The sequence below is a fragment of the Denticeps clupeoides genome, chromosome 3 (assembly GCF_900700375.1).
Source record: "Denticeps clupeoides chromosome 3, fDenClu1.1, whole genome shotgun sequence".
In the NCBI taxonomy this organism is placed as follows: domain Eukaryota; kingdom Metazoa; phylum Chordata; class Actinopteri; order Clupeiformes; family Denticipitidae; genus Denticeps; species Denticeps clupeoides.
The window spans coordinates 675,176-688,996 of record NC_041709.1 but is presented as its reverse complement, the minus strand read 5'-3'; the positions used below and the strand labels follow the sequence as shown (position 1 = coordinate 688,996).

General features: G+C 42.3%; 1 protein-coding gene across 27 annotated transcripts in view; it reads left to right on the top strand.

The window, feature by feature from the left end:
• The window catches only part of unc13bb (unc-13 homolog Bb (C. elegans)), a 57,136-nt gene that overhangs the window by 13,591 nt on the left and 29,724 nt on the right, over window positions 1-13,821 (top strand). For 22 of the 27 annotated variants that reach the window (XM_028974943.1, XM_028974963.1, XM_028974942.1 and 19 more), the window contains exons 6-10: window positions 655-728; window positions 832-889; window positions 2,411-2,440; window positions 3,043-3,256; window positions 3,923-13,795. In XM_028974943.1, coding sequence (XP_028830776.1) covers window positions 655-728; window positions 832-889; window positions 2,411-2,440; window positions 3,043-3,256; window positions 3,923-13,795 — 10,249 coding nt within the window. The remainder of the gene's footprint in view (window positions 1-654; window positions 729-831; window positions 890-2,410; window positions 2,441-3,042; window positions 3,257-3,922; window positions 13,796-13,821) is intronic. The other 5 variants (XM_028974968.1, XM_028974967.1, XM_028974946.1 and 2 more) reach the window with 2 other exon arrangements.

Here is a 13,821-nt window from a genome sequence, read left to right as displayed (position 1 = left end):
TGGTAGAAGCATGCAAACAGAAGCCATGTGCCTTTCACTAGGCCATGGTGTGATGTTAAAGGTCAGGCCTTTGTAGGCAATGGTTTCCTTGTTCAGCAAACCCCTCTTGTATTTTTCTCCCATTGATTCAATTCACTAGACAGCTCGGTTTTGATCATGAACCCTTTGAACGCTTCGCGCTTTATACTGTCTGTGAAGTTTGTCTTTAATGTCTTACGTTCTTTTAAAAGATAGGAAGCCATTTTGGTTCTGGATCCAGATTTGTGATTCACATCTGTCTTTTTCGAACAGCATTTAGTGTGCTTTAGAGAATGCTGTTTTAAAGAGGGTAATGCCTTAACAGTAGTATCTGCATGCATATGTTCGACCCCTTCCTTGGTTATTCAGTGCTTTTAGTAACATAAGCGCCTTGCTGATGAGTTAATTAATAAAGAACTAACTAGGGCACATAGGTTTTTTTGGTACTATTATGGCAACATAATGTCTCACGGTTGAACAGAGATTAAGAGGCCTGACTAAGTTTGGATGTCTGTCTAGATTGCAGGTTATAATATATTTACAAAAGACTGAATACTGAATGAGTAAATTCTAATTGGGTCTAGAAAAGTGGGCTGTATGTTATAGAGGGCTTGTCTTATCTTTCTCTATGGGTAGAAATCCCAGAGGATGAGGCACGCTATTGGACTGGTAAATTGGAGCAGATCAATACTTTGAGGATACATGATGAAGTAAGTTTTCAATTGAAAATTCAAGCAAAAAATATGATGAATGTAGAAGGCAGTGTATGGCAGTTTATTTTTTATATATATCTTGTTTTTTCTGTTTCCTTAGTATGCTGTCCATGATGACATCCAGGGTCGTGTGATCCCTTCAGCTGCTTCTCAGTGTTGTAAGTAAGAATTCCACCCTAATGATCCACTAGATGGAGCTGTAGCACAAGAGATGCTTCATAGTCTTTGTCCGTTTTATATATATATATGTGTGTGTGTGTGTGTGTGTGTTCATATAATACACACGCACATATACAATACTCACAATAATTTAGGGATTTTGCTATTTACATGAGTGATTTTTCCTATTTGCTCTGAATTTGAATGAAATAAGTAAGTCCCTTTTGATATTACTAATAATGTATGAGAAGATACACCATTTTCATTAATTTTTATCATCCCAAAAATGAGACAATAACAGGGATAGCCCCAATTAACAAAAATTGACAATGTTAATTGTGGGAGTTTCCACCATTTGCCGCAATGACCGCAACATCTCATGCTCCTCACCAACCTCATGAAATTGTTCTGAGGCAATGCGTTCCACTCTTCCACAAGTTCTACACTCAGTCCTGCCAGGTCACGTGGGGGTGGGGTACGATCATTCAGCCTTCAACTGGTACGTGCTCTATCAGGTTCAGTGATTCCTGCCCAGACCTTTGCACCCTCTCCATCGAAGCAAACCCTGGTGACCATGTTGACCTCAGTGTATCACTCACCTGCCTTCTCCGGCAACGGTGACAACCATAATTTCTGTGCAAGGTGACCTGACACCTGACGATAGAGCTCTGCTGCATTGTCCAGGTCACAGGGTCTTGTTCACACTGCAAATGTTCATGGCGGTGTCTTGGTGTCAGTGGAGTCTCCTGCAACAGTCGTCTGGCATTCAAGCCAAAGCGGATGGTTAGTCTGGAAACCCTAGTACCCCAGTCCTTAGGTTCTGGTCATCACTGTGGTCTCTCCACTCCTGGGTCTGTCATGAACTCTGCCAGTAGTTCTGTGTCTTGATGCAAGTCTGCTGATGACACTTTGAGACACACCAAGTTCACGAACAACATCTGACTGGCTGCCACCGACCCGAAGGCGTCCGTTATGTGACGTCGTAATGAACTTGGAATGACTTACTGATGCCACGTTGAGAAAGGTTGTCTCTTGGTATTGTCCCCAATATAAGGCACAACGAGACCATTACATGAAAAACACAAAATGAGGTGTGTCTGTCAACCCAATACACATTGCTCCCTATCCCAAAAATGTCTGAAATGAAACAAACATCATATGTTTGACATCAACTAAGTCTCTCACAATATCCCTAAGTTATTATGAATAGTCTATATATATATATGTGTGTGTGTGTGTGTGTGTGTGTGTGTGTGTGTTAGTGACCTGTTGAAATTAGTTTATTTAACCAAATGTTCTGGCTTTAAAATATGACCCTAAAAAAGGCGTGACCTATTACAATCACATTTATATAGATCCATGATTTTATGATTAAAATGTTTATTTGCTTACAGATCATGTATAGATTATGAACAATTATTTTGAATGTGTGTATCAAATGTAAAGCTCAGCAATGGCCACATGGTTTGGTTTTGCTCTGTAACACGTGTCTCACTTGCTGATGTTTAAATTCTTGCCAGGCACCTATTTTGGATGGGCCGACTCACTGAGTATGTAATTAATTTTACAGCTTTCACCATATATTCTCCAACCCGTCCTAATCCTTCCCCTTTAATATTTCAGATGGTTTATGCTTTGTGCTTGCCCCCTAGCCCCTAAATTACATCGCCCTGAGCAGCACAGTCTTCCTGTCTCCCCCTCTACCAATACCCCTAATTGTCATACTTTATGTGCTCTTATAAGAATCGACAGTGTAATGGCATTACATCAAAAACAGGACAGAGAGAGTTCACCAGTTGCCATGGGCCCATTCAGTGCCCATTCATTCGTCCTGGCACTAAAGGGCTATTTTTTCCCCCTCCTTATCAGTTAGTAGTGTGATAAAGACCAGCTGGACTGTCCCCCTGGGCAGCCTTCACCAGGGTCATCAGATGACTCACACAAAAGGTTGTCTGAGCCCACAAATAGCCAATATCCTGGAAGGGAGCACTTCTTTGAATTAATATTGTGTGTATGGTCTACTGGTTAGCCATAATATTTTGTCATGTATACCTGTACATGTCTGTAATTGTAAGGGCTGATTGGAATAACTAGTAGTAGGTGGTGTCTTTATTCTCTTGTTTCACTAAATGTATATTATTGCGTTATATAGCTCTGGATGACCTTGACAGTGCAGTTGATGACCGGGACAGTGACTATCGGAGTGAGACCAGTAACAGTCTCCCACCACGTTACCACACAACTGCCCAGCCCAATTCCTCTGTGCATCAGTACCCCATAGGCCCACATCTCCAGCAGCACTTGGACTCTTGCATGGACTCTGTGCACAGCTTACAGTTGGACTACAGGGACCACCATGTGAGCAGGTTTGTGTTCATGTTCTGATATTCATTTTTTTTAAGGATTTATGTGCGTACGTTGTCTCTTGTATGGTGTAGGTTAATATTTACATGAATATGTAAAAAGGAACATTAAAATGTGCTAACATTGTATTAGAAATGCAGTTTCCAGTGGGTTTCCTTCTGTGTGTGTCAGTATATATCTATATTTTATATTTATTATTATCAAGAAATATTTCCTTGACCTTAACATGTAGCTATGAACTGTAATTGTTAGCTGAAACTTGACCAGTTATAGTAGTGCTGGCTCTCAGACATGGCATGAACTTTATACCCCTGTGACATGTATTAGACAAGCATGTGGTTCATTGAGATTGTGGTTAATCTCAGTCTATGTGGGCAGATAGAAAGCTGATCCGGATAAATCCATAGCATATGAAGAAAGCAGCAGATCTAAACAAAGGAACAAAATGTCCCAAAAGTTTATTATTATTATTGGTTAATATTCTTTCATCTTATCTCATACACACATTCATACATATATATATTTGTAAAACCACTATAATGCATTTATTCTGTACTTATTAGGTTATATGTGTTTACAGTTTATGCATTTATCTTATGTTATTTCCTTGTTTTTTCTCTCTATTTCACCCTTTCCTTTTACCTTATAACTGAATTAATCACTTTAAGAAGCCCAAACCACAGGGGAAGAGTTAGAATTATTCCTGTAGATTCTGGCATGGGTATTGAAGACTGGGAGGCTAAATACAAAATGCGTAGTAAAAATGAATTTATGGAACAGGAGGATGACCAGTGGATGGAGAATGACAGTCATAATTCTGTTCTTCGCATGTCACATGAATGTCCTGAAATAAACCGAGGCTCAAAAGGTGGATCCATCTTGAATGCAGCATATCCAGAGGGTTATGATACCATTGACCGCAGAAGGAGGAAGAGGCTGAGAGACCCTGGGGGTCTTCTCAAAGCAGAGGTAGACGGCAGTCGGGATGAACATTTTCCTCCTGACCTTGCTCTTCTCCGCCGGAAGAGAGGAGAGCTAGTATTGCGTCAAGTTGCAGAAATGGAGGAAGAAGAAGACAACATGAAACCATGCCTTAAGCCATATAAGAATGGCCTGCTTTACAAGACAAGAATGTGGGCCAAAAATAAGTTAGAAGACACCTTGGAAAACTATGTAGCATATCAAGAGGAGGCTGCAAGACTACATGAAGGTATTGCCATGGACTCTGAGGATGAGTTTCAGTGTTCCATTGGCTCTGAAGAGGAAATGGAGGATTATGCCTCATTTGCTGATTCCATATACTCAGAGAACGGGAGGGACAATGCACGCAGCAGATTCACCTCCTATGGTGGTCGTATGGAAAAAGTTCAGAGCTATAGGGATAAGAAAAGTGGAAAGGGAAAATTTGGTGGGTGGGCACCAGAAGCAATGCTCTCTCCTGTAGAGGAACCCAGTGATGAGTATGTTGATCCTATAGATGAGCTACAGTGCCTGGTTGAAACAGTATCAGAATATCTTGCTGAGAAAGAAGAAGAGATCAGCAAATATGGATCGCTACCCAAATCCCCAAATCTTCCAAAGTCACGACTGTCGTCTCAAGGCAGTGCAAGATCTGAATATTTTGGAGAGGACACACCCGCTGTTTTCAAAGAATCTAGGGAGGAGTCTCAATCAAGAGAGAATAAGCCAAACTGTGCTCATGAACAGGGTATTTCTGGTGTAAAGAACGCTGTGACTTCCTTATTCAGCTCCTTCACTGAAAAAGTTAGCACAGGCTCAAAGAAACAAAGATCAGACTTTGTTGAAACATCTGATGCTGCTCCAAATGACACTGGGTTGTCAAAACTGTTGTCTTTTATTCCAAATTCACCTAGTCCCACACCTGTCGCCATAGTGTCACCTACTCAGGACCCAAATAGAAAGTTTTCTGTGCATTCCTTGCAGACGTTGCAGTCATCAAATGTCAAGACTAAAGATGACACCCAGATCAAATCAACAAACACCGAAGCTCAAAAAGCCAGAGCTGACCGAGTCCAGGAGACATTTTCAAATCAGCACAGCACAGCAGTGAACTCTATGCTGGGAAAAATGAACCCTCTGAAAATGTTTTCTGCTGAAAGAGTTGTAAATTCCTCAGAATTGATGGATTGCACATCTAGGACTGGATCAAAAGATGGATCTGTGGATCTTGATGTGGACAAGAGACATGCCAATCAACAAGTTCAGTACAATATTGGAACCATTGGAGTGTTGGATAAGAGTAGTCCTCAGTATGTGGAGACCCAAAAGAATTGTGGGGAAGGAACACCTCACACAGTTTCTAATGAAACTACAACGCCTTTGCATCAGTCAGCCCCTGCTGACAGAAATCTCTTCAGTCCTTTTAGGAGAACGTTTAACTCTTTAATAGCCCCCGTATCACCAGTATCCACACACAACCAGCCACAGGCTGCCACTGTATTTCCAGTTTTCGGATCTCCCAGGGATGTGACCATAGAGAAGCCAGTTGATCATCAGCCTGCAAAGGCTGAAGGGGGAATGTTTTCTGGGCTTTTGAAATTTGCCTCTGGAGAGGAAACGAGTAATTCCTCCAAAATGACTCAGCAGAACCCAACAAACACTGAAATCTCAAAAAAGTCCGATTCTAAACAACCTCAGTCAAGCAGCAGTACTGTCCCCCTTGAAACTCAATCGCAGGGACACACAGATACAGGGTGGTTTTCTAACCTTTTCAAGATTGGCTCAACTGAGAACATCCAGGGCACACAACCACAAAATACAAAATCTTTGAATCATAGTCCTGTGCAGGCTTCCCGACCACAAACACCTCTGAATCAGAGGTCTAACGTTTCCTCTGTCCCAAGACCGGGTGCTGTGGGTGCACAGCACAGGAACCTTCAAGGGCCAACACAACCAATGCAGGTGAGGCCTCCTCAGCAAGCCTCTTCTGTTCCACCTCCAGAACCTCAAGGTTTGTTCTCAGGCCTTTTCAAACCATCCTCTGATGATTCATCTCATTCCACGGCATCGCCTACTGCCAACCAGTCTCAACCTGGACTTCTTTCTGGAATTTTGAAATTTACGTCAGTGGGTGATTTGTCATCCAGCAGTCAAAGTCCATTGAGTAGAGAATTCACTCATGCCACTAATTCACAAAATACCTCACAACACCAGACCTCACAGACTGCTCCAGCAGGGGGTATTTTCTCAGGGTTGTTGAAGTTTGCTTCCACAGACAATTTATCAACCAATACCCAGCCTCCACCACAGCCGCAAACCTCCCAGCAACCACCTTCTAATCAGGGGGGGCTTTTCTCCAGTCTATTAAAACTGGCTTCTACTGACAATGTTTCCAGCAGCCAAACACCTGCCTCTCAGCATCACAGGGTCTTAGATAGTGAGAATCCAAATTTGCCTCAAGCTCACAATCAAAATCCTGAGGCACAGAGGCAAGGAGACACTCTACTATCAAAAGCCCAAGTGACTAAGCCAGTAGAACAACAAGCACAGAGGCCAGAAAATTCCAGGGCAAATCAAAGTACTCCCCAGCAACCGTCACCTCCACAAGGTGGCTTTCTCTCTGGGCTCTTCAAAATATCCTCTTCTGATCATTTAACCTCAAATCAGTATGCAACATCTCAGCCCATCTCAAAACAATGTGAATCTGCTCAGCAACAATGTATTTCTCAAGACTGTTCTCCTCAACCATCAAATCAGTCAGGAGGTCTACTATCTGGCATATTTAAGTTGTCATCTTCTGAAAATACTTCACCACAAAACATTCCTGTGGGCCAAATATCATCACATGCATGGGCTCCTGGAGAAAACCCTACACATGCATCTCAAGATAATACCAGTCAGTCTGGTATATTGTCTGGGCTCTTCAGTAAACTAACATCATCTGAAAACTCATCACCAAGTAATAGGCTGTCACCTTTACAGTCCCAGCAAGAGTCGTTGTCCAGCCCTTCGACTAAACCAGGACAATCTAGTAGTGAAATGTCCAGGCCGCTGCCTTCTGAAGAACAAGGCAGAAAATCTGAGCAAAAATCAGGAAACCCACAAGGCTTTCTGTCAGGTCTGTTTACAAGAATGTCAACAGAGGAAGTGCCTTCATCTAAACCGGAGCAACCATCCTCACAAAATACACAACAGAAGATAGACTCTCATACCTTACCAAGACAAAGCATATATAAAACAACTCAAAATCCTTCCATTCCAAAATCAGTTGAAAATACAAAGAATAGCATGATGCCTGAAATGACTTATTATCATGGTCCAGATTATAAGCGAGGATATGCACCTCTTTCTTGGGATTCAGAAAGCCTGGATTTAAGAACAACGTCTAGTTATGAACGATCATTGCAAAGCAGGGTGCCATACACGTCTAGTAGCACTGGTAATATACCACAATTATATCACTACCAAGATCCCAGTGATTTGAACCAGCGAAGAACATCGTACAGTGTACAAAACCTTTACTCCTTTCCGCTCTATACGTCCCCAGTTGTACCTCAACAGTATGATCAAATGAGTTGCAGTTCTATTCCTAACATACCAAGACAGTTTAGTTTACAAGAACAACCAAGAACAACCACAGAATATGGAGCTGTGCCTAACAATGATGAAAACTGGATTAACTCATCTGTTCTATGGCAACAATTAAATGAGCAATCACAAGAGTACCACCCATTTGATCTTTGGTATGAACAGTCAACAGATTGGACCTCAATAAAGGAATCCTCTCAATCATGGAATGCTTCTGATACATACAGGAATCCACATAATTTATCTGTGAATCCTTGGATGGAAAATGCACACAATGAAATGTACAAACAGCCAGGTTCTGCCAGAGATATAAGTGGGTATAAGCAACAAAGAATGTGGACTAACAGCTTGGACAATATCGGGAATTCTGACAATTTGACAGATGACCGAGGCGCATTGAATTTGAGCATTAACAGAGGGCATGGTAAATTTGGTAAATGGCACTCATTTAATGAGGGCAGCTGCTACAGCTTGAATGGGGTCTCATATCATGAGGGTTACTATGAAGAGAGTGCACCAAATCTTAGTTATTCAGCAAATAGACCAATGGATTTTGATGAAACCCTAGGCTATTATGGGTATTCGATGGATAACGGAAATTATCTTGACTCAGCTGGACTCTATAATGATTATTGCCCAACACCTACCACCTGTGAGATAGAGGACTCTATGTATCTTGAAGAAGGAGAATGGTTCAATCAGTGGCTTTCACTTTTGGAACAGGGGATGTGGTGGCCAGCAGATGATGGGGATTATGGGTATTTTGTTTACTCTGACCATGAATATATTTATGCTCTGCTTACAAATGGTTCTGGGCAATATGTATATGCATGCACACCAGATGGAGAATCAATGGACTGTCATTCTGATGGCTATCCCAGTGCTTGGCTTTTTAATGAAATGGTAACTGTATGTGGTTTCAAAATCCCACTGTATAATGAAGATGAGCTAATTTGGTGTCCAGGAGAGGATGGTCAACTTCTTAACGTTCCACTTGACTTGTCTGCAGCATACAGAAAAGGGAACCAAATTATGAACCTAAATTTGGAGCGCTTTTCACAGATGTTTGAGAGCTCTTTTGCCTCTCAGAACGAAGCTCCTGTACATTTTTCTTCATACAGACTAAATAAAGTTAGAATGGATGGACCCCAATATGAAGACCCTCTCCTACAGGCTATGGATCTTACATCTCATAACCAAAGCTGCCTGGCATTTAATGAAGGCATGAAGGAACTTCTTTCACAGAAGGTGTCTGTGTCACTGGCTTCTGCTTCAACAACAAATGCATCCCCTATTGGTTTATATGGCTGTTACAAGCCAAGAGAGAGGCATCTTTCATCATCCAGAGTAAGAGTGAAGCATGTAGATGATACTCCAGAAGAAGAGTGGCGAAAACATGTTTCTCCTGGGGAGGAACAACCAAACAGATCAGTTAAGAAAATATCATCTTTCATATCCTCTATAGTAGGAAAAAGACCAGAATCTGAATCTAATAAAGATATTTCTAGCTTAAGGTCCCCTCCTGATTATAGAAAAGATCCAGCAGTTGACCAGCAGGGCAAGAATATACTTTCTACAGGACTCCAGAACCTGAAATCAAGGATTATTAAGGAAGAGTCAGGCACACATAGCGTAAGCAATCAGGAATCAAAGCCTGTGTCAGCCTCAAGAATTTTACCCACACCACCCTTGTCTCAAGGAGGGTCAGCAGTCACTGCATCTCAGAAGCCTAGACTTTCTCGACAAAGCACAATGTCACAACCAACGGAGCCAGTATCTCACAGTTCATTGCATCCTAAACAAAGTACTGAAAACCTACAGGACAAATCTAATAATTTAACTTTGCAGAAAGACAACCAGACGGCAAACAAACCTGTAGAAAAAACAGGTTTCTTGAACTTTTTCAAATCTGCAGTAGGAATTGAAGAGCCTGATATATCAAAATCCCCTGAAGTAAAACCACAGACGGATGGGACTGCTCTTGGTCAAAATGCTAATAATGATGGTGCTGGGAGATCCAATCTATTGGGATCAATGGGAGACTTGGTCGGTTCAGAAACCTCCTCACAGCAAAAACCCACAATCAAACAATCGTCTGATGTCTTTCAGAGAAATGACAAAGTAGCAGAGAGTGCTCACCAGAGTTCCTCACGACCCAAAGGAATTCAGAAGCAACAAACTCTTACCAGTTTTGGCCAGAACGATCAATCACACACCTTAAAGAGTCCGCTACCAAGCAAGACTACCTCTCAAGTATTTTCAATCCCTGCTCCAAGGAGGTCTGAGACTGCTCCACCAACAAGTCAGACAAAAGAGGAACGCATACCTAAACAAACTAGTGGACTTTTTGGTTTTTCTGTTGGTGATATGCTTTTAGGAACCGGAAATGAAGCAGAATCTCAAAGTAAAGGATTATTGTCCATGTTTGGTGGATCAAGCCTAAAACAGACAACACCTCAGGACACAAGAGTTTCTCAAAATACAGCAGACTCTGCGCAGCCAAAGGACAAAGGTTTACTTTCCATTTTTGCTGGTCTTGGTCATCAGCAGGATCCACCACAGGGTGTGGTGTCCACTGAAATTCAAAACCAAGAATCGACTCCCCCTAAAGAGCAAAGTATTCCAACAAGAGATTCTCCAGGCAAAGGCTTTCTTTCTATGTTTGCTGGTATTGGCCAGCAGCTGGATCCAGTGGTTTCCAGTGAAAGTCAGCCTCAAGTATCTCCCTCCAAAGATCCAAATGGAAAAGGTCTGCTGTCAATGTTTGGTGCCAACACTTCACAACAAACTGAACCTGCTTCAGTTGGCACCACTGTTCCCCCTGCAACAGAACCACCCGGTAGGGGATTACTTTCAATGTTTGGTAGCTCTAGTGTGCAGACACAATCACAGTCTGGTTCCATTCTTGGTGGTATTTTACCTGGTTCATCCACTTCAAATGAAAGCACTGGAAAAGGTTTACTGTCAATGTTTGGTGGATCTAGTCCACAGCCTGCACCATCTGGGCCAGTGAATGATACACAGAATACAGGCACATCTCGGTCTACTTCTGGGCCTGCCCCACCACATGAGACACCAGTTAAAGGACTTTTATCTATTTTTAGTGGTTCAGCTTCACAACCACCACCACCTTCAATGGCACAATCCAGCTTTTCAGAAAAACAGCCACCCAAGGAGACATCAGTGCAAGGTTTGTTTTCAATATTTAGTGGACCAAGTGTGCAGTCAACACCTCCAACCACCGCTTCAAATACGTCTGGTTCAGGCCCTGTTCCACCAAGAGAGCAACCAGTTAAAGGTTTGTTCTCAATGTTTGGTGGCCCAAGTGTGCAACAGAGTACTTCCCAGTCTGGATCAGTTCTTGGAGGATTATTGTCTGGGTCATCTAGTTCAAATGACAGTCCTGCAAAAACTTTACTCTCAATGTTTGGGACATCAAGTCCACAGCAGCCACCAACACAAGCTACCTCAGCTACTAAATCTGCTACAGAAATGGTGTCACCTGCCGAAACCATAGTTCAAAGCCATCTTAACTCTGGCTCTGATAGTCTGAGCTCCAAGGAACACATGAAACCCAATCAAGAAGTAGAATCTTTACCATCCATTTCAGATGTAACCACTTCAAATAAACCACTGAGTGAGACAGAGACTTTATTGACCCTCAGCTCTACATGTTCTGAAGCACTGCTAGCTCCAGTTGATTCTACAGTTATAAATTCCACCAATGTCATCGCTCAAGTACCTAAAGAACATGTGGATTCTATACCTGAAGTATCACCTAACAGCACTGTTCCTCCCAAGGAATCTCCTGCCTCTGGTTTATTTTCAATGCTTGGAGCTGCAGGATTGCAAGGTACAGCTTCCCAGTCTGGATCTGTTTTTGGTGGAATTCTCTCTGGAGCTTCTACTTCAATGGATATTCCAGGAAAAGGTCTGTTATCTATGTTCTCTGGATCAAGTCCTGATCAAACTGGTCCATCCGCAGCAGCATCTGCACATTCAGCTCCAAAGGAACCACCTGGCAAAGGATTACTCTCTATGTTTGGAGGTTCTGGTTCCCAACAGACTACCCCACAAGCTTCATCATTATTTGGTGGAATTCTTCCTGGTGCATCTGCCTCAAAAGACATCCCTGGAAAAGGTTTATTCTCTATGTTTGGTAGTCCCAGCCAGACAGGTCCCTTTCAGAAATCCAAAGCATCAGAAGAAGAGGGCTTTTTCAAGGTTCCTTCTCTCTTGTCCCAAGGTGGTGAGGGAAGTACACCAAGAAATGCTGGCTCTGGCCTTTTCAGTATGCCATTCACAGATGAAAAGAAACCAGAGCCTCCCAAATCGCATGATGTAAGGGATGATATAAACTTTGCTTTAGTGCCAGAGAACACTACTGTGCCAGCAGTTGAAAGAAATGTTGATCATACAAAGGACCCTAAAGCCATTGTTACACTACAACAGGAAACACCATTGTCTCAAACATCAAATGAATTAGATATTTCTCCACCTACAGCTGATCAGAGGAGCATAGGGGAAAAGGATCCTTCAGCTGGTCAAGTGGAAAACAAGCCTAGTTCATCCTTTGTTCCTGAAACCCAAGTACCAGAACAGTCATTAAAATCAGATAATCAGGCTTTCCATAGTGAATCTAGTCCAGATACTGTTACTCAGCCTAAATGTGCTATTGCTGAAGATGAAGGCAAGCCTCCTGATGTAGCGAAGTCTGTTATAGACTCTTCAGCTGACATGGTTTCAGGTTTCATGTCCAAGATGTTTTCTGTTCAAAGTGCACCATCTAAAACATCCGGTGGCTTTTTCTCACAGACACAGTCTTCATTCTTCAAGCCCTCAACTCTCTCAGGACCCCAGACTCAAACGAAACCCTCTATCTTTGGTTTTGCAAGCAGTTTACCAACAGACTCATTAAAAAATGACCTCTTTGGGATGTTCAAACCTCCTGAGACCACAGAAGCAGTGAAGCCTACAGTTAAACCTCCACCTGAGATCCACAAAGAGAGTGTAATCAGTGGTCAAATAATGAGACAAGCTGATTCTGAGAGGGACTCGATCATATCCCCTGAACAAGAAAATATCAAACAAATCTCAGATATTAGCCAAGTTGTACCTGCTAATGGCACAATTCTAACTAATACACCAGCTAAGAATGCCTTCAATGAATCTGGTCAGCCCCTTATTTGTAAAGGTGATGAAATCACAGCTGAGGAAGAGACCATACACGAGGAACCACTAATTATTGTTGGAGAACCTGAAGTTAAGGAGGTAGACACATCTGTTTCTCCACCTTACATCATACCCAAAGAATCAAACGTAACTCCACAATCAGAATCAGCCAAATCCTTGTTTGACATATCTGGGTTGTCTGCCTCAAAATTTGGTTTCGCAGTTGGATCTGGAGATGGTGGAAAATCCTTGGGATCATTGTTTTCATCTGCACCCAGTGTGCCAAGAGGTTTGCCTACATTGTCACAACCAGGTGGAGGTGGTATCCTGTCTGGATTTAAGTCCTTTTCAACTGGATTGTTTCAAGAAGAAAAGCCTTTACTGTCCAAGGACCAGGCATCATTGGCATCTGCAATTGGAACAAAATTTGGATTTCCGTGGCAGAATGAGACCACAAAGCCAAATGAATCCTCATTTGGCACAACACGGCTGAAAGTGGAGGCCGTAGCACCTAACAGAACACTTGCAGCAACAGAACCTGAAAAATTGGTTATGCAAAAAGATGCTGACATAAATAATAGTGATGACCAAAACCTAGCTACAGAAAAAGTTCTGATAAGCACAGACAAAAAGTCAGAAGGAGATGTCCTAAAGGAGGATCTGAAAAGTACAACAGATAACTCAACGCCACCTCACATAAACATAGCCGAGCAAGACCCTCCGCTGTCATTGTCCCCAAATGAGTCTTTGTGTGATCCCTCACCCCCAGCAGACGTACCCTCAGGAGTGCAGCATGAAAAGGACCTTTTGAAAATGAAAAGGCTAGTAGCAGCATCATCATAAATGG